A 27,996-nucleotide genomic window follows, 5' to 3' on the forward strand; every position below is an offset into this window, starting at 1 on the left:
TCCAGTGATGGTACCTTTGCCTCATTTAAAGGCAACCTTAAGTGCATCAAAAACTTCCTACTGCACTCTAGCTATTTCCTCAAAAGAGATTTAAGAAAGAAAAAAAAAAGCACTGGAAGAAAAATCATTCATTTCTTACTGCAACCTAAATATTCAATGAGAAACAGCCCCTGATTTATTAGACTATGATGAGATGTCTGTCTGCTGTAGAAACTCATTTTGGTTAGTGCTGCCTGAACTGTGTACTATAGTGTCACCTTGTGGCTGCTGCACAATGTTTCAGCAATAAGCAGGAATAGGAAACCATGTGGAGGGGAGAGACCGTGTGCCGGTTTTCATTTCAACCAAAGACTGCAGCAGCTGATTTCACTGAACAGCCCACTTTCAACCAGAGAGGAGGAAGTATTCAGTGAAATCAGCTGCTGTAGTCTGTGGTTGAGCTGAAAACCTGCAGACTCTTGATACTCTGTGGCACATGGTTGCCCATTCCTGGTCTAAAATATCCTCAGGGCAGCGTGCCATGGAGAAACAGCGCTGGAGGGCTGAGAGTTCAGCAGCTCAGAGCTTTGATGATGGTTGCTCGGCTGTCTGCGGCCCGGAGAAGCATTAGTTCTCTCAGAAATGTAAAAAAAAAACCCAATCAATTTCTCTGCTATGAAATCAACTCCAATTTGCTATGGAAGTGAATTTTGAAGAAGTCGAAAAAGCAATGCATAAGACATAAACATCTCAACCCCACATAATGCGGTTATCAGCTGGAGAGCAGACATGGCAAATAACCGCCAGCTACAAATGGTGTCAGTGATCAAGTATTAAAACCATAGAGAAACATAAAAAAGGTTCAAAGCTATAAAAAGCAAGGTAAAAGACTTCATTAGCCAATAGGGTGCCTGCCAAAAATTGATGTCTAAATCTGGTTCACCAAATGTTCGGAATTTAGTAATGTAGAGCACGGATTTGCCCCATTACACACTGTGTAATTATAGTATTTTTTTCCTTGACATGTAAATGTATATGTTTCTTAAGAGGAGTCAGAGTGCAGGGTGAGCCAGAGGAGGCTAGTTTGGTGAATTTGTGCGAGCCCTAACACCAAACGACTCCAAGTGAACCCACTTAATTATACATAATGAAAAATAATAATGAAACGTTGCATTATTCCAGGTTATGGAGTAAAAAATGAGCTAGAACACATCTTTAAAGTACATTCAGTGTCCATTTATTTTTCTGCAGCCAGAAAAATAGAAAAAAGTTAAACAAAGAACATTCATAACTGCTGAAGTGTAATTTCTCATGCTTGCACATTTACAGTACATGTTGATCAGATACAAAGTTTCTTTGAATTGAACATATTGCCACAATATATTTACAAAAATAATATTAAAACTGCAGTCTCTTTAAACATGATCTTCTGAAACATTCATAAAAATAAAGCTTTCTCTGGCACGTTTCCCAAAAACGATCCTATTTACAGTGAAAGATGGAGATGAGTCCTGTCAAGCTACAGCATACGACTCCGGCTGAGATGCCATGTTGTTTTGCATGTTTGTGAACGGAGTATCAGATATCTGACGTGTGTTGCTCACATACATAAACGCAGGGGAAAAAAACCAAATAGGACACCACTGAAAATAAATGGAAAACGCTTTTACACATCTAAAAATGACATTTTTCTTTTCGGTCTTGTCATACCATTACAAAAATTGCATCCCCTGCGTGTGACTCTGAATCACTAACAATGTAAAACGAGTGAAAAGTAACTCACTCCTCGTAGTTCTTGGCTGATAGAGACCTTATTACTGTACTGTACAGCTGTTTAGTAAGTATTCGCCTTGACATTTGCATGTTATTGTACCAAAAATGATTTCAAGATGCATTTATTTGGGATTTCTTTGTCAGAATTAAATGTATTAAAAATGGAACAAAAATTATTGAAACTTCTGAGAGGTCAAAATTTTTATGACAGAAAATACAACTGAAGAAAGGGCAATTTAAAACTAACTCAAAGTAGAAGGTGAACTTTGTCAACCATTTAAATTTTATACATTCACATTTCTGCAATTTGAAAAATTCTAAATAAATGCACTCATTTTTGTCGCACAACAAAAAGTCAAAGGAGGCAAATACTGTACCTTGTTCAGTGGTGTGGCCAGGGCAAGCAAAAGGCACAAAAAAAGATTGGGAATCAAATCCTCCATATTGGCATTTTTAACAGCAACAGTCATAAAATGGCGACATTGCGTGTGATGTGTAGTTTTGCTACCAAAAAAAACAAAAAGTTTGCATCTGTGAATGTTCACCTTTCTACACCAAATATTAAGAAAGAGTCTGTTTTCCTTGAGGTGATGATAGGTGGCCATTCTGCGTAGAATGTTCGCCTTGGTAGGTGTCACACTACAAAATGTGACTTGGCTAAAACAACTGCTAAACAACAGAGCAGCATGATAAAAACTACACAACCCAAAACACTGAAGCCCTAATTCATTAGAACCCGTCTCAACATTCCCATCTCTCCGGGGCAGAGGACCCCAATGCATCTGTGTGTGTGTGTGTGTGTGTGTGTGTGTGTGTGTGTGTGTGTGTGTGTGTGTGTGTGTGTGTGTATACATGTGTGCGCATCTGATCAGTGTTCAAACGAAAAACAGTTCTATTCAGACAGCTGATCCTCTAGTGCAGGAGCTCCACTTCCACTAAGCAGTCTAGCTCTTTGGTTTCCAAGCCTCTATAGTGCATGAGTTGCAGGCGACTCCGGGACCCTCAGACCGGCTCTGCTCAGCCTCGCGCTCCCTACCTCAGCCTTCAACCTCAGTTACTCCCACCACGTCTCCGCTTCAGGTGGCGCTCCATCCTCTCACTCTGCCAGGTTCTCCTCTCTACAGGCATCTGGGGGGGGGGGGGGGGGGGAACGAGAGCAAATTAGGAAACAACGAGGACAAAACGTCCATTTCGAGTCTCATATGGAGCCTTCAAATCGTATTTTTCGTAAACCAAGAGAACAATTCCGCCAGTGAGGTGAGATAACTCAAAATCACTGCACTACTATCAAGAAAGTGGAACTTGATTCTACAAAATTCTTGAAACAAGTGAAATCATCTCAACCCACTGGCAGATTTTTTCACATTTTTAATGAAAATTATGATTTTAAGACTCAATAATAGACTAAAGGACTTGTTAAGATGGAGAGGTATGCGTGTGTGTCATGTTTCTTTCACATCACTTTGCTCATCTGAAGGAGTTATGGCCCAGGCACACAGCCAGTGCTTAATTTGGATCCGGCACCTCGCGGTTTTGGACTACCTGCATTCCAGTACCTATTTGCGTGGACCCAGCACCTGGTGGCATGAAAGTTTTGTTTTTTTTTGTCTGCCATGTAATACTCATAATAGTTGACTCTCCTTTCCTTTCCCCTCCCTTCCAAAAACCTAACTGTCTCATTTCCATATGAAGACAGGTGATTACCCTATTAGAAAGTAACAACAAGCGCATAGTAATCACTTCACACATGAGTGAGCTGCTCTGCAGAGTGTGTTATGGTAAACTTCAGACAGCGTCAGCTAAAAGTTGAATTTGCTGTCCATATGTCCGCTGTGTGGACTATTTTGGAAAATAAGACAAGGTAAGCATGATTTTTTTTTGTTTGTAAACGTGTTAGTATATTCTGTAATCTATTATAGGTCTCTGCTGGGACAATCGAAATTCATAGATGACTGCGAAACAGAATTTTTTTGGAGTGCGGACCTGTAAGTCCCACAGTTAAATATGCGGGCAATTGCGCATGTTATGTTGAGTGTCCAGAGATAATTGGTAATAACATGAGAATTGGTTGACGTGAAGGGCAGTAAGCCACATCACTGTGGGCATTTCAAAACCAGCGCGGCCCAGCTGAGTGTCGCATTTAGGCCGCCTTCTAGCTGCACCACGACACGTTTTATTGCATTATTCGCTGACATTGTTTCCTACATTCAAAATCGCTATCCTATGAAAGTATTTGTATTGAATATTGATGCGTAACTACTCTAACCAGAATTTCTCTGGTAAATGGTTGAAGCCATTGCAGTTTCCTTTATGTCTATGATTAGGATGTCTCATAGCAGCCTATGTGGGCATTTTTTTGTTGTGCACAGTACAATTATATCTTTAGTCCACTACTTGAAGGGCAGGTTTGTAAAAATGAGCATTATGTAGCCTATGCAATAATCAAATATTGTTATAGGTCCCCAGTAGTCGTGGCTCTAAGGTCATATAGTCGGTCATTTAGTAATGTTTAGGCTGTTAGGTAGGGCTGGGCGATCTGTATTTTTAGGCTGAATACCTGGGACCTCATCATTTACAAATTAAGCACTGCACACAGCAATTTCTGACAGTGAAACTGAGCAGGCGTCTGTCATTCGCTTAACAAGCACAACAACACAATCACCTTTTCAACACCTTCACATCGCTGCAAACATAATACAGGTTGCTACTGGCAAAATGTAATTGCAATTTTTACAAGCCAGTCATAACTAATCCTAACCGGCTCGTAGCAGCACGGCATGCCAAGGAGCGTTCCAGGCGTTCCTCTGTCCCCACTGCCATCAGAATATATAAGGCTTATGGTTCAATCACACCTACATTTGGTTTTCTTTGGCCCGAACCATAATGGAAAAAGTTTACTTTGTTGCAGTTGGTTCGTTAAGCAAACAAACAAAAGTTAAATTAAGTCATAAATCCCACAAGGTTGACAGATTTTGTGGTGGGGAGGAGTCAAAACAAATCCAACTCCAGTCACTGTAACTTTGGCTGAGCATGATGGAATTGTCTGCACTCTGCTATAATTTACCTTCTCTGGTGTTCATACCAGTTAAGAACTGATGAAGAAATAGCTGTTGCTTCATTCAAAAGGAACCAAAGAATTCCTCCTGATCTTGACTGCAAGTTTGCCCTCGGTTCATTTTGTTATGTGAGGCTTCCTAAGCACTAGTATCTGCTGGCAATCAGATGACAACATCCGGCTCCTTATAGCCACAAACCCTTTGGTTCAGATCACATTCTCACTCCTAACACACTGCACCGCAGCTCACAGGGAGAGGACAGAGATCTGCGTCTTCATGCGTCTCTGTGCAGTTATTTGGCGTGCACCCAAGTCCGAACATCATTGTTCTCACATGTTCAAACAAACCGAACTAAAAGGAATAAATGCATCAGAGTTTCAATAAAACGCTCCAAACATGCTTGGTGTGAAAGCGCTCTTAACCAACTAGAAGGATGTTTAAAAATGCTTCCCTTAACTCTTTGGCCTACATGTGAAGGCAACTGTCAATACACTTAAGGTGGTGGCTGATAAATCATGTTCATGTATAATACTATATCAGTGTGTCATGTGTAACATGTCAGTATGCGCAGTGTGTCAACATATTAACTGGATAAGGGAAATCAAGATGTTGACTTGCAGTATACAGTATGTCAATATGTGGATACAGATTTGTGGAATACCTTTCTTGACTGATGTAATGGGGAGAAGACACAGATTGGCAATTCAATCTAAAAATACTGTATTTTTATTTTGATTCATTATAGTCTTTTGTTATGTTGTTATTGTTTCTCAAGTGCATGTTGCTGCTGCGGAATTGAATTTCCCTCATTGTATCCATCTTTGACCTAATCAAATAGGAACACAGTATACCAATTTGCTAATCTCTATTAACACGATGATGTAAAATAACTACCAGACATGTACTTTATCAGAGTGATGGCGATAGAGCAGACATAGTGTTGGTTTATGTTAATGAAGCCTTTATCCTGACAGAGGATGATAGCTTCTTCATCCTGACACACACCACACTGCCGCAACACTGGCATCCAGCAGGGCAAACAGGCAGTCTGGCACCATGCCTCCTATGGGTGACAGCCAGCCAGGGGGCACAGTGAGTGTGCTTCCTACCTGGGACAGAGTTACAGGGTGGGGAGGGAGCTCGGGGTCCAGGAGAGAAGGGGAGTTGGGGCTAACGATGCTGAGCATCTATACCTGCTGGGCTGAGCACCAGGGCCTGGAGGATGTCTGACAGGGAGATGATGCCCTCAATGCTGGAGCGCTCGTCCACCACTACCAACCGATGGACCTGATTGACACACAAGCAAATACCCCAACACACACATTTACATCAGTCGAGTGGCTATTTTTATGTGCGGAGTGAGTATATATATATGTGTGTGTGTGTGTGTGTGTGTGTGTGTGTGTGTCTGGGTCTTGATGCATTTAAATTCTCACTTCAGCTTTAACGATCCGGTCCACTATGGTCTCCAGTGTTTCCAGCTTATGGCACTTCATGACGCCTTCAAAGTACTGGGAGCGATGCTTCAGAGCCTGAGTCACGGTGATGTCCAGGTTGTTGTATGTCTTCTCAGCAGCCAAGTTCTACACACACACACACACACACACGGCATTGCTGTTGTCTAATGCAAGTCAAAAAAATATATATCACAGAACAGTTTAGCCCGAAATTAGGTCTTTTGTCTGTTTATAAACAAAAAGATAATGTAGATAATTCCAACTTACTATGACGTCAAACTTGGAGTAAATATCCACAACTTTGCCTGCAAGAAGAGAATACAGAGGACACCAGGAAATAAGTGCATTCAGTATTACTGTACCACACATGCATCTTCAACAGTCTGTGATGAGGAGTTTGTGATCGTACCTGACTCATCCACCACAGGCAAGGCAGACACCCTTCTCTCCACGAAGATGTTGAGGGCTTTAATGATGGGCGTGTCGGGGTGGATGAAAGCAATGTCATGGTACGTACCAATGCCCAGCTCCCCAAGGGTCTGCTTCATGAAAGCTGGCTTTGGCATTTCACACACCTGGGAAACACACACACACACACACACACACAGAAGGTGGGAGGCACATGTTCAGTGCAATCACTTTCAACCCAGTTAATGAATTAATAGAGAGTGAAAGATTCATTTTACGGCTGATCACTAGGGGGCAGCAGACAAGTGAAAGTGGGGCAGGAGATGACAAGGACTTTGAAGTTTCAGAGCAGAAGGTATTGCATTAGTCATCTATCACAGCATCAAAGGATATGCAACTGAAACAGTCATTCACCAACAAACCGACAGTGATTGTCTTGGACTCACAAAGAGCTGGAGGAACTTGAGGATCCTCTTGTGTGTCAGAATGTAAAGTGCATTCCCCGTTACAGGGTCGATGACAGGCAGCCGGTGAATTTTGTTTTTGATGAGGGTGTACACTGCATCGAATAGGCTGCAAACACAACAATGTGGTTAAAATGACAACAAGCTACAGGAAGCACAACGAAATCTGCTCACACGCACACACACACACACACACACACAACTGTATTGTAACTATCAAAACAGAAAGGCTCATTAATTATTTATGGTCAAACAATGTACCTTGCATCAGGCGATATGTTCACTAGAGGCTTAAATGTCGCTTGCAGGTAAACCTCTGTGTAGCAAAGAATAAAGGGTGATTATAATGGATTATATTCTGTTCATCAAATAAATACTTAATGCATGCTATAAGAACATAACATTATAAACATGATGCTAACCTCTCCACGTCTCAAGCTTATGTTCCTCTAATTCATATATTTGCACCTGAAACACAATAAGAGATACAGTATCGGTGTAAAGAAAACAGAGAAATCTTCCATGGGACAAGCAAATATCATGCAAACATCATCACCCAGGCAGACCTACCATTGGTGACTTGTAGTATCTGTGTAGTATGATGATGAAATCTGTGATTGTCAGCATTCCTGGAATGCAAACAAGCATCGAAACACAAAGTAAACGCATTGATCTGAGAACAGCATATTGCTTTTGCCCTATGTCCAGTTCTTGAAGTCCATAAACAACACACAACCCTGTACCTGCAGGTATTGTGCATTGGGTAGATGAGACAGAGCTTACACATTAACAAGGGTGTGGTTCAATACAACACATTACTGGATGCGCTCATGTCTAAGTACAGCTTCATCCTAATGCCGCCTGGGCATTCATTATTCATCAAAGGCTGACTTGCAATAAACTCTATGCAGTATAAAGCATCATGACTCAGCCAATTCACTGGTGGTTGGGGTTATAGACACTTTTATACTTTGCAAACCCAGAGGTTACATAATTGGACGCTGCGTCTGATTGATTTTTTTTTCCTGCTTTGCAATATTATCTTTAAGCTATCTAAACAGTGGTCAATACAGAAGAGTCATTGCTGTGCTTAATGGTCTCTGACAGCTCTAAACGACTTCTGCTCGATATAGCATCATGCTCCACTAGCCATGACCAGGGGCATTAATACACCTATTCTTACACCTGGCTGTTTCTCAACACGTCCAAGCTTCTTTCAGAGAAGGAAACCACTGACAATTATCATTCCTGATTCTACATACCATAGGCATGATGATGATTTCAGTCATTCATTAAGGCATGCAGGCATTTATTTAATTTTCCTGGGTGTCATGATGCTTACCCACAAAGCTCTGCTTCTCCGTGTCCCATAGTGGAGCTGCACGCACGCCGTTGGCCACCAAGGCAAAGAATGCTTTCTTAACCTGAGAAAGAACAGTTGGAAATTAAAAAGCAAAACACCTCTTACTATTCTCTTTACAATACTATGTAACATTTTTTTCATCAAACAAGAAAAAGTGAGAAATCCACTAATCATTTGTTGAATTTTCCACCACATTCTCATAAGCTGGCAAAGACATGAAGTAAAATTGTGTGACGTGTTAAAAAGTAAAAATCTAAACTCCTAATGGATTTGCTCTGGTTTGAACATTCCCATTTCGTTCAGATAAGGGTGTTTAAACCTTGGCTTCAGTGGATTCAGTGGTTGAAATTCTACACATCAAAGAGCTTCGACTTCCCCAGGATTATTGTTTAACAGCTTTATGACAATTTCACAACCCTCTCATAGAAACTGCCCCAGGCAAAAATGCTTCTGCTTCCCCTTATGGAACATTAACTCAGCTTGCATTTCTCTTTCGGCTCTCCAGGCTAAGTGGACGCTTCAGCATCGTAGGAGTGTGCTGCAGGCAAAACTGTTTGTTCTTAATACAAATTCTTCAGCAGCTTGCCTCTGTGGCTAATTGTTGTGTCTCTGACTTGGTGAACTCACACTACACTGTGTGCATGTGTGTGTGTTATCAGTGTGTGTGGTGTGGAGAGGATCAGTGCTTACTTGGAGTGCCGTGTCGAACACAACCAGCTTGGAGCTGGTGGGGACAATGTCGTAGCACTTGTGGGATTTCATAAAGCGCATGTAAATATCACTCTCTGGTTCAGCAGCTATAAGGAACAGCAGGAAAAATACATTTAGAGGAAGGAGAGATCTCACAGGCAACTAACACTGAGAGCTCAGAAACAGCGGATACTCAGCCTAAATAACCATTACAGGTCTGGACCACTTAGGACCACTTACTGCTCCGCTCAATCTGACTGACAATTAAAGCTCTGGGCTGGTCCACAGAGCACCAGGATGGAGAAGAAGCACAGAAAACAACACATATGGACACCAAGGCAGCGTAGCAGCTTGAATTAGAACTGACATCAACAAATCCAAGAGCTGAAAAATGTCACGTTTCATCATTAAATCACAATCTACAGAAGTGGGGAAATGTAGCAATGCCTATCAGATCCAGCAAAAACACAAATCATCCCATGTGAAGAAGACTGTCATTTCATCCAACATGTTGCTAAAACAAAATGTTCAAAAGCTTTAATCACAGTGATGCAATTTAAGTGGATTGCCTGTTGAATGTCTCAATTAAATGCAAAGTAGCTTCTGCAGCATTGCACAGACTTGACAGCTATCATCATCCATGAAGATTAATTCGCTCATGAGAAATTTAAAAAAAATACTGAGGGCTGAGACATTTGAAAAAACTATGTTATGATAATGAAGCGATGAAGTCACCACCCTGTAGAGGGAATCCCTCAATTTCTGACCCAAGGCTTGCAGAGCGGATGGATCGCCCGATCCATCCATAGGATTGTGCAGACGTGCGCTGCATACGGCGCATTGTGATTGGGTTCTTTAAAATAGATCTAATGAGCCGGATACTTTTAGCCTCGTCTAAATATGTATTTTAAGTTGGCAATGCCGCAAGACAACTGCCACATGCTATCCTGGTATGATGGAGTCATCTTTACATTACACAGCGTGGACTGTATGCGTGGAGGGGAGTGAAAACACAACACCGGGTCGAGAAACACAGCAGTGGGACACTTACCATCATCATCTAGTTCAAGTTTCTCCAGCATGCCTTCGAATAAACCGTAGACCTAGGAGGAAGAAAAAAAAGGCAGAAGTTTGTGGTGAAGAGGGCAGCAAATCCTCGCGACACGGGCGCGCACGACAAACTTTGCTGTAAATTTAAAGTGAGGCAGGGTGAAGCGACTTTCCCCACCGGCCCCAATAATCTATATTCAGACTGCGTGTAGTGCGCGGAACCCCCGAGGAATGAAACAACGTCGTGTGCCACCGGCATTAGCTGATTAATTAAACTGTCTTCTCCTCGGTCCGCTGTATGCAACACAAATACATGGCAAAAGCATTGCGCCTCGCGCTGTAACTTTATTGGTACATTATTATTAGACTAAGCACACCCCTTAAAACTCAAAGTGGAACAGTCCTAATCCATTTGCTGCAGTAAGGGGGAACCAATGCCTACAGACTGGTCAAAGTAACCACTACTACACGGGCGCGCGCGACTCCGTATAGCACATTACACCCGCTTTAAAAACAACACGAGACAGCTAAATTCATTGTTACATGCATCTCCCAAACAATTCCGTGTGCTGCTCACCACGGGGGAAGTCATTCACATTATTTGGAGGGGGGAGAGAATGCAGGCACGATCACGCTCTGTGGACACACCCCTCCATGCAGAGCAACCACGGTGTTTCACCATATTAGGAAATCCCTCATGTTGCCTAGCAGCATCAAGCTAAGGATGCCTAGTCACATCCTCAATGCTAATTCAACCTTACAAAATGGAAAACAACACGCAATATGCCAATTTGTGATAAACTAATGCACAAGTTATACAAAAACAACTCTTTAGACCTCACCAGAAAATGGCATGCAAATGATGTTATTTACATCTGCCTCATGGCATAGACAAAGCTTCCAATATGAGATATGCTGTGTCATACTGAGGTAGTATGCATACTCAAAGCCTTTTTGTTGATGAATGATTTTTTCCTGGTCTCTAATTTGCAAGTATGCATAGCAACCCACTGCAGCAGTATGAAAAAGCTCTGGTACGTCTCCTCCGGGATGCCAAACAGTCCCCCGACTCGCCCTATAACGGTGACACAGCGCTTCTCTAGCCAAAACTACTTCTGCACTTTCATAAATCTAGCCCTGCTGCATCACAGTGGGAATGCATCCTGCTGCTGGTATCGCAGCGCAACACCAACGAAGCAGACACACATAAACCCCAGAGAGGAGGGCCATTAAATTAATCGTTTTTTTTTTTTTTAAATTGGACTTGGCAAAAACAAAAACGACTACCTCAGAAGATTATTTTGTGTGGAGTGGGACACAACAAACGAACACAGAGAGAGAGAGAGAGAGAGAGAGGAAGAGAGAGAGAAAAAGTGAGGCATTGACTCAGGATTCTTACCCAACCACAATCATGAGGCCTTGGGTGTTAGCATCAACGATATACAAGGCTGGTGATGAAATATTGATTTACCCTCACTGGCTAGAATCCACAATCGCTCAGAGCAGACAGGCTGAGACAGATCTTGAGACAATCATTCATCATAATGGTACAGCGCATCATGAAGCAATTCCTCACCGAGCATCAGACATACTGGTATCACATCCTGACCCGAGAATGTAAGTGAATTATGGTGAATTCTGAACAAAATCCCTAATGAAAAGCCTCGCTTCAAAAACCTAAACCAGTTCTCGGCTGTTATCGCTGCATCAGTCAATTGGGCAGCCCCCTCTATTCCGACGCCTAATGCTGTTTGAGATATTGCTTCACTCCAGAAACAATATTTACACCTTTTGTTCTGACACTGATGCTCAGAGCAGATAGTGTAAACACAGTCTTGTTGACACACACCATGTGAAAGCATCAGAGCTTGAATCGAATGGATTACCATCATCTGAGCTTCTGTTCGCTATTGCCCAAGAGCGTATTTGGTCGGTAATTTTCATGGAAAACCCTTATGACTTTGAGGAAGGTAGCGCATGACTTACACATGGACAGAAGCTGCGTCAGGCCACTAATATATAGCCACAAAGGAAATATAATTAGCAATTTCAGGGTCCCATGATCCATATTATCTGTATTTTCAAGAAATATGCATTAGTAGGTTAGAAGATACAGCATCTACGCTGCAAAATCTTAACAAGGCATTTAGTCTCTATGCAGTCTTGTTTTTCTTTAAACGAGTGGAACATTCCACCGATAAATACATTTGTTTGCAATGTAGTTTCACTTGTTTCAGGAATTTGCTGAAAGCAGGTGTCACTATTTTGAAACAATGCAGAATAAGGCAGGTCACTCCACTAGCATCATGAAAATGACACCTGGATAAAAAATCCTTTAACTAAGTTGTTTTGCATTAGATAACAAGGGAAATTATCTTACACTTTCAGTTTTTTTAAGACTCAATATCAGATTAAAGTCACAACAAAATGAAAAATGACTTTCACCTTGTTGGCTACTTTTCCATATCATAATGTACAAATATTTAACAATAAATGCAAATCAAATGTCATTACTTTTACTTTTTGGAAAACGGCTGCCTCAGCTGGAAACACGGCAAATTACAGAAGCAAGACACCATTGAAATGCAATTTCCTTGTAACTTTAAGCGACTTCTTAAGCTGGATAACTTATTTTTTGTTGCAGTGTGACTCACTTGTTGTGAGGTAGTGTTGGATGGCACAGGGCTCGAGGAAGGGATGGGGGGTTTAGCAGACGGGAGGCTGAGGCGCTGTCCTGTGTCCGGAGGTGAGGAGCGGGAGCGGGAGCGGGAGCAGGAGTCCAGGCGCTCGGGGCCGGCGGCGCTCTGCTGGGCCTCTTGGGGGAACAGAGGCTGGCTGGGCGCCTGGGTTGGGGTGGTGGGTGGAGACGACAGTCCGGAGACTGTGGACAGATGAAGGTGAATAGATAGCAAAAGTTATCTCTCGTTTCTAAATGTGACACTGAAATGCAGAATGGACTGACATCGTTTGATAGGCTGGGTTGGCTAGACTCGGGCGCTGCAGTCATGACTACTGCTGTAGATGCTATCGTGGCTTTCGCATGCTACTGAAACAGAGAAGGAATGCATATCTGATCCAGCGGGGCCTGAGCGAGTCCCGGGTACTGAGAAACACAGATACCAGAGATACGGCCACAGTCAGGTCGCTGACAGAAGGGGATGGTGCAGAGGAACGAGAAACTTTTAAACTTCTCACAAGGTAAGCGGAATGGAAAACAAGCACGTTAATTTGCGATAAGCTGCAACTGGCTTGGCTCTTTGAGAAGGACCAGGCCAGCCAGGACGTTTGGAGGGGAAATCCAGATCAGGTGGGGGACGGGGTGCTTATGAAAGGAACTCCTATTCAGTTTTAGCGAGTGAGAGAGACAGTGAGAGAGAGAGACAGTGAGAGAGAGAGAGAGAGAGAGAGAGAGAGAGGGGGGGGGGGGGGGGGGGGGGCAGAGAGAACAGAGAGAGAAGAGAAGAAAGACAATTCAGTTTATTCAGTTCTGTTTTGACAAGTATTCATTTTCATGATGATGAATGCCCAACAATGGGCGGTCATTTTATAAATTGGCATGCCTTCTCTGTACAGCACCACCCCCGGCACGCACATTAGAGAATTAGGCTGCAACTGTTTAAAAGAGTGTAGGCCTATGTGTTTTGGAGGAGGCCAGCATGCATGAAAAGATGGTAACTAAATTGACTCACTCAGGCATAGAACCAGAGATTGCTGGTATGGCAAACCTATGCTTTACTGACTGAGCTAAACTCAAAGTAATGCAGCTATCAGGCTCTGGAGTCTTGCAATGGCACATGTGCAATAAAGGTTTCGGGACAGAGCGACCGACAGAGTGACTCAGCTAAAAGAGCTAAAAACCCTCCATTATAACCTGCCTTTTGTCATTACTTGGTGAACACATTGTGGTGAACTGACTCATACATTACTGTTTTGCTGACTGTGTTCACCTCACTAGTTTTAAATCCCTTGATCCCACTCCAGAACTCAACTAAACTAAATGAGCAGGCTGAAAAGTGACCAACAATGATTTATTGGAGAGGGCAGTACAGTGAATCACGCTGGTTGTTTGTTGTCTGTTCCATGCCTCCATGATAACTAGGCCCATTCTATTACAACTAAGAACATGAATGGCAACATTAACGTCATAAAAACCAGCGAGCTGCGGTTTAGCGGTCAGCTGTCTGTGAAGCAGGCTCCTCTTCTGGCAGTGTCAGGTTGAGGGCGTCAGTCACATGACAGCCCTCACATGCTCTCAAGCATCAGCCGTCTCAGTCTTGCGCAGGGTGACATGCGACACTCACGCTGCCCCGGCTCCGCCCCCCACTATATTTCTAAGTCCAGGCTATGAGTGGCACGGGTGATGCGGACAAAACGGTTTGCATTTCATGGCCTCTACCATGAGACTTCCATTTCACTTTTATCTTGTTGACACATCCAACACTGGTGACTACAGTGTGACTGTCTTTTCAGGAGGAGTGAGCTCGCCAAGCAATGCCAACAGCATGCAAATGTCGCACATTCATTCAGAGACATGCAAAAGTACATGAATTGTTTTCTGTAAATTATCACGCTTGTTTAGATTGGTCCCTTGTATACTGTGATGAAACAAACTTGAACACACTGATCATTTTTAAGCATTTATATAGGAACACATAATGACTCTCTCAGGGAGTCTGTGAAATAAAGCCTTTTTACGATCATCATTCAGAGGTTGCAGAGTTCAACTCCTCAGTGACTCAGGATTTATAGAATTGTCCTTACTGTGGTTAGATCAAAATATGCCAACTGGGACACAATTCACTGGCTGTGCTGCAAGTGAGACTCAATTTGCCCTTCTACAAGGTGGACTAGTCTACTGGGCCTAACTAATCTTGTTGTAAAAACTGCAGGTTACAGTGATTTTACCTAATTTCCTGTGATATGAAAAACTACAGATATCTTCTTGACACTATCATCTTCATTGCCTCTTCTCTGTTATTCACGTATATTCTTTGAAATAAGAGTTAAAATGAAATCTTGGATTAAGTCAAAGGAGCATTTTTCATAAACGAGGCCCTGTCTGCGAAGCAAACCCGTACAAGTGCACTCTCCACTATCTCCTGACATTTAGCTGGCTTGTACCAGCCCTCTTTGGCCTGCCCCGCTTCCGCCGCTTTGCCTTCTTATTTTAGCCCCGCTGTTGTGGCACATTCCACAGGAGCAGATAACAGAGGGGCTGGGAGCCCCCTCCTCTGCTGGTTAACAGGGGCAGGCTGGACAGTGGACACCACCGGGGAAACAGGAAATGGATGCCGAGTCGTATTAGCTTGATTTATTAATGACCGTTACTATTTGTGTATAAAAAGTCCTCACCCAGTACCCTATATAATATTAAGTGAAGATATCTGATCATACCGATGTAAATAGAGAAGGTGCAGTGATGCAATGAATGCTTCTCTGTCTATGGAGGTCCAGCGGTAAAAAAGCAGCATTGAATTACGTGCTGCGACTCTCTCTGTTGCTCTATTGCAGTGGTTCTCGACCTTTTTTCCTCATGACCCCTTAAGACAAAGCAATGTCTACTTGCAACCCCTGTCACAAGTTCAACCAAAGAATGATTTTCCCTTTTCAGGTTGTTTCATTTGATTAATTATCAGAGGAGGCTGAGAGGCTGAAAACTATTTAGTATTTCACAAGAACAAAAAGTAGAAATTAGAGAAAAATCTGAAAAAAATACACATGATAATACATTCGTATAGTAGAAATATACTATTTTTCTATCCCATAAATCATCTTGCGACCCTCCAAAATTATCTTGCGACCTCCTGGGCGGGTCCCGACCCCCAGGTTGAGAACCACCGCTCTATTGCAATGTAACACAATGCAGTGTTCATCTCAAGGAGGAGTCTGATGAAGAGTCTCGGGGGCGATGCCGTCGTCAGCCACGTGGGGCTGAGACGACTCCGGCAGCAACGTGATCCCCGCTGGTTGACGTCAGAGCAATAGTGGGGCCACCACAGGCCCCAAGGGACACTGTGTGTGAATAGCTATGTTTGCATATGTAGTGTACTGGTCTGGCTGTGTTTTGTCGCTATGAAGCACTGAGCAATATGACATACAGTGACCCCAATTAGCAACCAGAGCTTCAAACCAATTTTCTAGGTAGATTATAATACTGACTTCCCGTAAAAAGGAAGCGACTTCCCAGCAGCTCCATTAATAGAAAGTTCACTACCTCACATCAGTGTGAAAACTGCACCATGACAAAAAAATGTAAATGAGAAGTGGCAATTTAAACCGACATACAAAGTGTTTCTGAGAGGCACACAAGCTTCCTCTAATTGACCGCCGCTGTGATTTCTCATGTGGACGTCAGTTTACCAAAGAATACAGAAGGATTTATGTGCTGCTGTGAGTCAAAAGTGACGCACTGTGAAAACTTTATTGTAACTGGCACGGAGGAGGGGCTCAGGATCACAGGACTTATGGTTAGGCTGAGGTGTCACTACATCATATACCGTACCATGTATTTATGTACGATGAGCAGATGAACAGAGCCACTGCAACCACATATGGATATGACAGGATATACATCATCATGACAGGACCTTTGTCCTCCCATCTCCACTGAGGTCAGACTGGGTCTAAATCAGGAGCTGTGAAGTTCATGATAAAGTGCCACTTGAAGGCCACGCAGAATGTGCCGCAGTGGTTCATCATCTATCGTTCTGAGCTGGCGTAACACTGTACAGGAACTACATACAGTATGTTTGTAGGGTGGCCCACGTTCTTCTTTTGCATCCACCTCTCTCTTTTCTGTCACTCTTCATCAGCTCCTGTCATGAAAAACTGATGGAATACTGAACGAGGAACGACTGACCCCGACACATAAGAACAAGCCCCAAAAAATTTGCCATTAGCCCTGTTCTGACCATCCTTGGTTAAGCTCAAATACTTTCTGTCAACTTTAATAAAGTTTGACGTTTTCAAAATAGAGCAGCTATTCCAAAGGGACTCAGTGAAGTGGGACGGAAATAAAGCCATTGGATTAACACTATATGAGGCAGCGTGGCTATAAATTACTTTATCATAATGACAGCAGTACTCCAAAATCAAATAAAATTAGAGTAAAAACATTTTCGCTGCTCTATTTCATTCTAACACTGCAGTATGTAACAAGACTCCGATCAATCATTTCAAATAGCCTCTGTAGTATTTCTCATACTTCAAGTAGTAGACGTTTTAGTAATCACTTTAAATTGGTGGAGTCATTTTAATCAAGTAAAAAGCCTATAGCAGCACTCTGTATGTGCAGTGATTATGATGCATCTGCTTGTATGAATTTTCTACCTCTGGCCACACGTCAGCTCCTCACGCATAGCTTTTCCACTTTGGCTCGAGTCCTGTATGTGGATGCATTGCGTGCATTTGTGAAACTAGAGACCAAGCAAGTGGCATCTGAGGCCATAAGCAACAACACTCAGCACCTATAAATATACAGACAACAGATTATACCAATTAAAAAATAGATGCTCCGTTTTCACGAGATCTTTCTGTCGCTGATCGATGTGTATGCAGTTTCTACAACACAAACCTCAATTTTAAAAATATTTGTTCAGCATTCACAAAGGCTAGAATCAATTATTCTGAATCTACTGATTATCTGTCAGTCAGCCTAATCCCTCCATGTAATTACTATGCATTTTATCAACCAGGGATATTATTAGAAAGTGTAGTAGCATGTAACTGCCTTCACTGGATGTACATAATAGATATTATAGCTGCCGTATGACTGGAAACATAATACATCTGTATCAAAGGACACTGGGTTACTGGGGGTTGGATCATGGACTTTGTGCAGGAGCTACAGGACAATTTACAGATAGTAATGCTTCAGGTGAAGAGCGCAGGACATTACCAGACTCGGACTGATGTCTCCCTCCTATCCCATCTTGCTCCTTGCGCTTCTTGCTCCTCCTCAGGCTGCCAAACCTCTTCATAGAACGCAGTGGGTTGTGGGTTCAAAACCAAATTTGACCATGACCATCCGGGTCACAACAGGGGCACAGCAATGGCCCGAAACAGTCCCAAGTGAGAGTTACTCCATTTGTTAGACGGTTAAATAACAAGGCAAGTAAAGAAACCCGAGCTGTGCGGCAACTAAGTTGAAAGGTATATCCTAGCCAACGTGAGTCCACAGATTTAGACGGTGATTAGTCTTTGGTTTCTGGTTTGTATTTTTGCAGAGAGATGGTCCTCTATTCCATAGATGAGGAGACTGGTCCCCTTTAGTCAATGGACAAAGAAGGTAGTCAATGGCTTTCTTCTGACTTCATGTAAATCTTCAAGAGAAAAAGAATAAATTTTGTCTATTCCATGAAGTTGTGCATTCCTGTTCATTCAGATGCTGTCCTTCTTGAAGCCAGAAATCCTAGTAAGGAACAGAAAATGATAACGACAGCACATCACAGATACAGGCTAACTTTTCTTATCCAGACAAGAGGAGCATGAAATTCCACACAGCCTCTGAGAAAGGTCCCTCTCACAAGTGATGCAAATAGCAACCGGGACCGGAGCGCCTCTTCCCCGCCTCTCAGAGTGTCGCTCTCGAAGCAGTGGCGTCAGTGCTGTAAATTGTCAGGTGCAGCTGTGGGTGGTGTCTCTTTAATATAGCACGCGTGTCAGCAGCCTGTAAAAGGAGGCCAGGCTGTGAGGGATGCACCAGCGATTGGCTCAGCCTCTGCATCTCCCCGCCCCCTTTCACGGCCCTCCCCCTTCCCACAGAGTAAAATCAGCACAGGCACATCTGTCTTCACACCGTATAATATACTGTATATTCAGGGTCACACAATCAAACCTTGACCATAAATCCCTCTGAACTGGTAGTTACACTCTGACTACAAATATAGACATAAAGGTGGTGGCTTTCAGCTGCGAGCCTCTAGCATTGCTGTGTGTGTACAGTCGGTAGTCTGTAACTTTGGGGGTCTGACCTTTTAAGACTGCTGATGCCAGACCCCATCAGCTGACAGCAGGGGGACATCCCATGTTCTGTCAGCTGATCAGAAAGCTTCCATTCAATACCACTACCCTTTCCTTAACAGATGGCCCACTCAGTGTTTGCAGTTCACACTATCTGCTGCCTCTCTCCACTGCAGATCTCAATTAGCATGTTATGCAACTGCTCCACTCCAGCCAAAAGGGCAAATGGCCAATATGAAAGTTAGGGGTGAGGTATCTGTTATTAGATCAGTCACCTCAAACACCCTGTAAAACTAACTGTGATACCTTTTCGCTCCTTCATTAAATCCCAGTAAAATTAATTTACAGGAATTTGTATTGTTCAAGGCGCAATGAGGTTTCCATTTAAGCTAACTTACTAACCAGTGGGGCTCTCAAACATTATAAAACTGCTAATCTAGTATCATTTGGTGACACACTTACATTTAGGTGTATTTTGTGCAGCTCACCCTCAGCCCCCACTCAAAAAAACATCTTTCCCTTGTAAGGATTTGCTCTCTGTGAATTTGGTAAATCAAAACTGCCCAGTCCCTTTATTTACTGGCAACATACAGCTTACAGTAGCAACAGAGAAAAGGGAGAGGGAGGGAGGGAGAAAGAGAGAGAGAGGAAAAAGAGAGACTGCCTGGTAGTATGAGGAGCCCCTCTGGTCACTTCCAGATAAGGCTATGAAAGCACTACAGTTGTCTCCAGCAGTGAGAGACTGACAGTGTCCAGGCAATGGGAACACACATATTTAGAATAGCTGAGAATGAGAAGACATTCTGATCATACTTACAGCAAATATGGATATAAATGCATCAGAGCAAACTCTGTTACCAAATGAAGGACATACGAATGACATGACATACAGAAAATATCAGCCGATTATCCAATACCTCTACTGTCAATACTATAAAATAATAATGTAGAGGTTGTAAACAATGACAGCTTGTAATATGAAAAATAAGTTCCTGTTACACTGTATTTGCCATATGACACCTGTACTATAAATCAACACTGGTGTCAGAGGCAGAACAGCTAGAGCAGGAGAACATCAGGCCTTCAGCACCCCCTTGTGGCGAAACTAGGGTGTCTACAAAAACAACTGACTCATACTGAAAAAGAAAAGCTGGTGTACCTACTCTGTCACACTGTGATACATTTTTTTGAGGAATACTTCAGTCCTATTATTATACTGGCCGACGATCATTTAATACCACACCATTAGTCTGTAAACCGATAGAGAGGACGCCAGTTAGGTCTCAAAACACGTCAAACGCTAGGAATCTTGAGCAGCTGGCAAGAGGCGGCCACAGCAGTCGATGTGTTTTGGTGTGTTTTAGCTTGGTTACCATCAATAACAATCTCCTGAGGAAACCGAGCATGCCGACTCTTGAGGTCTGGCCCAAGCCGGGCTATTCCACCAGCAGCTGCCAAACTGACCCTCTGCGAGGAAACAGAGAAGAATGGGCATGTGTGAGCCAAGAAATATGACTCATCTTTTTGCCGTTTCATCCTGCTTCCAGCAAGACTGTTTCCATGTAAAAACAGCCTGTTTTTTTGTTACATAATAATCAGCAGCCACCCAAACACACGCAGACATGAGAGCTGAGATTCTGCCTGTTTGTTCTGTTCTTCATAACGTAAAGCCTTGTTTTTAAAACCTTGTTTTTTTCATTAGATGTGCGTAGTCTATCTAATTTCTTCTCACCGTTGTGCATAGCAGTATTATCATTATTATCGTAATTTCTGAGAGATAATGAGATTTTTATGGTGTTATGGAGAACGTGCTATGGCTGGACTCCCTGCCTCTGAGATGCCAACTAAGTAACTCAATCTGACAAACTGGCTTTGCAGTGCAATACTCAAAGCCAGAAATTGTAAGCTACAGAAACTTTTCTTTGCCACTTTTTTATTTTCCTAGAGGAAGTTGCTGACATTAATAAGAGGGTCAGTAATTACGAAGGAACATCTGTCCACACACGACAAGGCTCACACCTATGTTAGTAGGGCATCACACAATAAAGCAGTGGATTTTTTTTTTTTTGCATTAGCAAAGCCAGGATTTTACTTCCCTATCAACACAATAATGCCCAAGTAAAACATTACTGAGAAAATGCTGCATGGCTTGTTTTCATATCAGTTCTATCACAAGCTGCCAAGAATCTGGACTCAATCAGACAAACACGGGTTCCTGTATGTGGCTTCAGCTCATACATAGAGCAGGAAACCCAAAAAAACCTTTGAGATAGTTGTCTTTATATCACGGCCTCATCTATTGTGTCTTACTTCCTTTAGACTTGTTACTTTCTGCAGGAGCAATACTAAAAGGAAACACTTTGATATCGATCTGGGTTATGATGTCAGGTCACACTAATCTAGTAGGATTGGAAGTAAGTAAGCAAGTAAGCATATCTCTGGTCCTTCTGATCGCCAGACAACTTCTTAAGGCAGACATGCATCCTAAAGATTTTTGTTTTAGCATCAAACAAAAGAGAACGGAAGGACAAGATAGACTAACCTTGGCAAAACAGAAAAACATTCACGACTCTCTACACATTCTCTCCACAATGCATTGTGTTTTCTTTCTTTTCTACAATTTTCTTCCTTTTCTTTGGTAAAACTATTAAAATACAGTTGTGATCCTTCCACTCCTTGACTTTACATCAGCCACCTTTCTAATTTCCATCATCAACATGTTGAGTGTTCATATTCTGAGAGCTACATTCAATCTATTGAATCTATGAGTTGGCACTAAGTGTCATGTTAGCGTTTAGCCGGCAGAGTCAGGACTTACCTTTCCTGGTTCTGGAGAAGAGCTTGATGCTCGCAGGTGCCGAGTTGGACGAGGAGCGGAAGATACCACTGAAGCTCAGGCGGCGGGGGGACTTGGGTGGGGAGTTCTGGTGGGAGGGGTAGGGGAAGATGGTTTTGGGTGAACCTGAGCTGGTCTTAGTTTGCGCTGGGGCAGACATGGGACAAGGGGGTAGGTTGGCACTGGCAGAGCCCCTCACAAACACTCCTTTGGTTGGGCTGGCTGAACGGACGCGGCGTTCTCCCTGAGAGAGAAGAAACAGGCAGTTTTATTTTCCTGCCCTGGTTTATGTACAGTGTTTTGCCATAGGGTGATTCCGTGTCAAGAGCTCAGCTGCTCAAACTTTTGGTTTTGATAAGGGAAAAAAGGAGAAGTGACTAAAATAGTAAGGTCCCAGAGAAAGTGCAATCAGTGGCTGTCTGTCATTTCACAATAAATCTCTTCTCCTCTTTCAGTATGGCCATTTGTTTTGGATCTTCTTATGTACAGTTTATTTCACAGCTTATCTCTTCAACCTCTCACAATCTCATATGACACTATGGGGTCATTCCGTGTCAAATCAACCAAATTTCAGAAACTCTGCCGGCTCGAAATTTTGATTTTGATATTTTTTCTCCTGGTGGAAGATATACATAAATGATGAAGAAAGCCCAAATATTAAAGCTCACTGACCATTATTTACTGAGTTTCCCCCAATTTTGTAGAGTGAGGGTCAAAACGATAATTTTCACCTATGATTTGGAGCAAGTTTAGGGGTCTAAAAGCGACACTGAGAAAGGTAGCAGCTCCACTATTTTTCTTTTACAGAGAGACTTGGAGGTAGACTACACGATTCTTGCAGTTTCAGCACTTGATTTTGTGATGTGTGCCTATGGCAGCAGCCGAAAAACAGAAAAAACACATGAGTGGGTGATTTTTTTTAAAGTTTAAATATCAATCACTCCAAAAGTATCAAAGATACCTCAATATCCTTTTCCTTCCTGGTTTAAAATAGAAATATCTCAGTGTCTATGCATTTGCAAGGCCCTGGGTGGTTTATTCTCTTAGATAATGACCTGTAAATATAGCTCCAGAATTAAGTAGTCAAATTTGACATGTTTTCAAATGTCAAAAACCAACTGTGTGACACATGGTAGGAAGCTAGTCTTTTGTGTCCATAAAGAAGAGGTTCTGAAGTAAAAAATAATATAAAAATTGGAAATGTATCTTTTTCCTTCATTAAAAAAATAGGGCAAATATGACAAAAAAGTATATGTTTTTGAGGGTCAGAAATACACTACATTGCAACGTGTGACAAACCAATACATTCATTGTTGTACAGAGTAAATTGAATTAAGAACTGTTCCTCTCATGACATTCACGGCTGGGGGCAGAAAGTGGCAAAGTCAGGTCACTCACTCATGGACGGTTTGCAGGATCCTGCGTTTCGTCAGATGGCCTCCAGAGGGCGCACCATGGGGTCTGCGCAGGATCTGTGCTTGTTTTTTGTCACATTTGCCCTAATTTTGTTTTAATGAAGGAAAAATATACATTTCCAAATTTTATATTATTTTTACTTCAGAACCTCTTCTTTATGGACACAAAAGACTAGCTTCCTACCATGTGTCACACAGTTGGTTTTTGACCAGTCAAATTTGACTACTTAATTCTGGAACTATATTCACAGGTAAGAGAGAATAAAATTAAGAGAAGAGAATAAACCACCCAGGTCCTTGCAAATGCATAGACACCAAGATATTTTATTTTAAACCAGGAAGTAAAAGGATATTGTGGTATCTTTGATAGATTTGTAGTGAATAACATCTAAACTCTTAAAAAAACACTTGTGATGTTTTTTTTTTTTTCATTATTCGGCTGCTGCCATAGGCACACATCACAAAATCAAGTACTGAAACTGCAAGAATCGTGTAGTCTACCTCCAAGTCTCTCTGTAAAATAAAAATAGTGGAGCTGCTACATTTCTCAGTGTCGCTTTTAGACCCCTAAACTTGCTCCAAATCATAGGTGAAAATTATTGTTTTGACCCTCACTCTACAAAATTGGGGGAAAACCCAGTAAATAATGATCAGTGAGCTTTAATATTTGAGTTTTCTTCATCATTTATGTATATCTTCCACCAGGAGAAAAAATATCAAAATCAAAAGTTCGAGCTGGCGAAGTTTCTGAAATTTGGTTGATTTGACACGGAATTACCCCATTGTGTCATATGAGATTGTGAGAGGTTGAAGAGATAAGCTGTGAAATAAACTGTACATAAGAAGATCCAAAACAAATGGCCATACTGAAAGAGGAGAAGAGATTTATTGTGAAACAGACAGCCACTGATTGCACTTTCTCTGGGACCTTACTATTTTAGTCACTTCTCCTTTTCTCAGATATGAAACCATGTTTAGTCAGCCTCATCATATTACTTACTTCATGCAAACAACAGCCGCACTCCAAGTACTGAGTATCAAGTGCACAGTCCAATGAGGCAAAGCAATGACGTTCAGGACCTAGTGGTTAATGGGACTAGATGAAGTAGAGCTGCACAATCAACTGAAAAATATCAAAACTACAATACTGACTACTACAATTTGTAAACTGTAAGATTCTTGGAGACAACTTTCTTAACTAGGTATTCTGGTCAAGTTCCATTTTGGAGAAAATCTTAAATCCTAAGCATGAGCATCTAATTTTCTCTCCCCACACACTTTTTAACACTGGATAAGAGCTGAGAAGGAAACGTGTGGACAAACTCTGTCCAATTCATGCTGCATTTTTTTGTTTTTGTCAATATTGTACAGCTCTATCACAACTATTTGTCTACTCTTTCTCCATTTCTCTATAACCAAGAGTTCAATGGACTTATGCATCATGTCATGCTGTACAGTATGTTAGCATGTTCAATGGTCTCACCCTGGACAGAAGTAAATAACAGCACCATCGAGCTCACCATTACACAATCAGCACTTCTCTTAGTTAAAGAACAGTGACACAATATTTTTCGTTATGACTAGAACTGTGTTTACCAGGCTGCCTTCACGGAGTCAATATCATGTAAACATACTGAGAAACCCCCCTCTTTCCCAGCCAATCTAAGTGGAGACTGAGTGAGCCTCCTCCCACCACTGCCTGGTGCCTGCCTGGATGTGCCAACACCAAATCCTTTAATCATGTGAAAGTTCTGGGAGAGTTGAAGGATTATAATATACAGGGACCTCTAGTCTACAGAAGTTGTATTTACAGAAAACAGTAAAATGCAGCGGAAAAGTTTTGATAACATTTGGGGATATAAGCCTGTATAGTAACCAGTCTGAGCAATGATGCATGATGATATGGAGTGCAAAGAGAACTGCTCTATAAGAAAAAGAGCTACGAAAAAGGACAGCAGAGTCTTTATCTCTAAATGTGTAACAAGTCAAAAGGGGAAAGATGTTTTTGTCTAGTCTCCTCAGCAAATGGTTCAGGACAGTATTTGCTTAAGGCTGGCCATACTCCATACGCACATTTCTTTTGAGCCAATCCTGTGACAAATCTGGGGGAGCGAGAGCACACACCCATCTCCTCTGTTTGCCAACAACTCTGTCTCTCTCTCTCTCTCTCTCTCTCTCTCTCTCGCTCTCTCATTGTGCAAGAGCATGTCAAGGCAAGTGAACCAGCTAAGAGAGTTCTGTCCGGATATCAATCAGCTCTTTAAAAAACACATGACAATGCAAGTGTCTTATAAACAGCGCACCTACATTATTAAGCCAAAAACCTGACAAATTGAAAGCTTTTTATGTTTTCTGGCCAACATGAGCAGCTGATTTATAGTCTAGGATTATTCCTATTGAACTCAATTAGAGGAGACAGTAGGAAGGGGACGCTCTCTTTTAGACGGATCAATTTCCTGTACATGATGCCTGGACACGGTGGGCGGAGTGTTACTGTAAGCCGGTGAGGGTAGGCAGAATAATAATATTGTAATATTTTGCTCACCCAAATCGACGTTAAAATGTGTTCAAAACTAAAAATAGACAACATCAGAAATCATGTGCTGGTGAAAGCAAACTTGAAAAAGCAAACAATTGGCAAGCTCAGGAAAAACAAAAGATAAAAATACATGACATCATTCAAATACCTTCTGAGTGGCATCTTTGGTTGAGCTGCTGGTCCCAGAATCCACTTGTGGGGAAGTAAATGCACTGAAGTCCTGCACATAACAAGAGATCTTGGCGTCAAGGATGCACTACTGCTAAAGATAATGGCTCAACTTCCAGGAAATACTGCAGAAAAACAAAGTGGCATGTTATGACAGGTAACAGGGGGATGTGATGAACGCCGTGTTCTTGGCCAATCGCATGTTGAATCACCAGCCAAGTGCTTCAGCCAGTGTTCAAACAAAACGGACAATTCACTCCTTTGAGCAAAAGTGAAAGTTTGTAACCTCCAAAAGAGGAGAAACATGTTTGACCACCACTGAAGCCTGTGCAGAGAGACGCAACACTTGACATGCTCCTTCCTCATACCAAGGATTGGGTTTTACATTCCACTCAAGTAGATGGATGATGAGACAAAGTAAAACTTAGCAGCCTGGAGTAAAGGCAGTACAACTACGCAGACAAAACTGGTTGACCATGCAGACCTGTACTAACATCTCTTGCATGGCTGTATGGATACAACAGTCCATGCACTACTCCAAACTGGAAAAGCATGCTGTAGCTGGATCTGATGGAGTTTGTCCAAAAAAAACATGCCTCTGAGCTCTAGTAGCATGGTTGTTATCTATGCTAAGAAGACAAAATAAATCCATTGTCACTGAACTGCGCTCACCGCTGTTCAAGGGATGCTTCTGGCCTTGAAAGCCAAAGGCTTGAATAAAGCATGAGAGCCTAGACAAATATTGTTCAGTTCACCAGTCTATTTTTGGCCTTTAAAAGGAAAGAAAAACCCTATTCCAGACACAGATCATCAAGATTAGTGAATGGAGGGAATTGTGAAGGAGGCCCGACTAGTGAAATTAAATTAAGCAAATTAAGGCCTCCAGTAAAGTGACCATAATGAGTCATGACTCAGTGGTTTGGAGCTGGTCGGTTCCTCCCAAATGTTTCTTTGACTTTTCTTTTCTTCAGACATTCAGATGAACAAATCTGTTGTTAAAGCAGGGTAGTTGACTGTAACAGTCGATCTGTCAGTGAGGAAGTAAAGACAAGCTCCTTTTCACTGAGCACTTTTCACATCCAAAAGATGGAAAGAGCTTTATCTCACATATCCCATACAAATCAAGACAGAAATTGGTTGAAAATGTGTTTGTGTTACGGTATGTATGTATTTGAGACACTAATTTGAAATACTTATGTTGGATATGCTTGCTTATTGTCAACAGCATAGGAAGATCATGTATTTCCAGTGTCCAAAGTATATTTGGAATGTAATTTACATGTACAAATAGCTACGTTTTTTGGCAAATCTTCGTATAAAATGAAACATATATGTAAACATGCCCTTACCTACATATGAAATGTATTTTTTTGCAGTTAGACTCGTGGTTGCAGTAATTGATTATACATGATAGACTGATGAACTGAAACATCACCCTGATCCAGTGACAGCTGTCAATCACGCACGCGTACGCTCCTCTACGTCGCTTTTTGCTACTAGGGAAGAAGATGTAACAAAAATGGCTAATGCCTGAAAGTTGTCCCGTCTCTTGCAACAAGCCTGTTTACACGAAAACTACAACACGTGTGGGCCATAACAAGGCGCACGCCGAGTTGGTCTTTTATAACAATCACGGTAACAAGCCAAGCAGCGTTACTTCACCGACTCACGGGCATGTTTATCCGCAGACTTCTCCTTTTCTTCGGCATTTTCTTTGAGCCGTCCTTGCTAGACTCCATCACCGTACTTCCCATTTTCTTCCTTTAGTCTTCAAAACAGCGAAAACGTGCAACTGCTGTCCCAGGGGCGTTAAATCCACACCAGCGACACCCACCTC

The 27,996-nt window shown here is 42.1% G+C and overlaps 1 protein-coding gene across 1 annotated transcript; it reads right to left on the reverse strand.

Annotated features, from left to right (window-relative positions):
* Positions 1-1,215: 1,215 nt before the first annotated feature.
* LOC139656413 (5'-AMP-activated protein kinase subunit gamma-1-like) lies at positions 1,216-27,993 on the reverse strand. The gene is made up of 16 exons (XM_071533976.1): positions 27,830-27,993; positions 26,140-26,211; positions 22,020-22,281; positions 12,895-13,121; positions 10,242-10,293; positions 9,191-9,297; positions 8,480-8,561; positions 7,708-7,766; positions 7,560-7,605; positions 7,399-7,453; positions 7,120-7,246; positions 6,675-6,840; positions 6,533-6,570; positions 6,245-6,391; positions 6,002-6,095; positions 1,216-2,880 (listed from the first exon to the last, which is right to left on the reverse strand). Exons 1-16 carry the CDS (start codon positions 27,911-27,913, stop codon positions 2,849-2,851), a joined length of 1,650 nt encoding a protein of 549 aa, XP_071390077.1. The 5' UTR covers positions 27,914-27,993; the 3' UTR covers positions 1,216-2,848.
* Positions 27,994-27,996: the final 3 nt, after the last annotated feature.

The sequence above is a fragment of the Centroberyx affinis genome, unplaced genomic scaffold (genome assembly GCF_046629955.1).
Source record: "Centroberyx affinis isolate AG114_WGS23_722 - 3 ecotype Tasmania unplaced genomic scaffold, CSIRO-AGI_Caff_v1 ptg002475l_1, whole genome shotgun sequence".
Lineage (NCBI taxonomy): Eukaryota > Metazoa > Chordata > Actinopteri > Beryciformes > Berycidae > Centroberyx > Centroberyx affinis.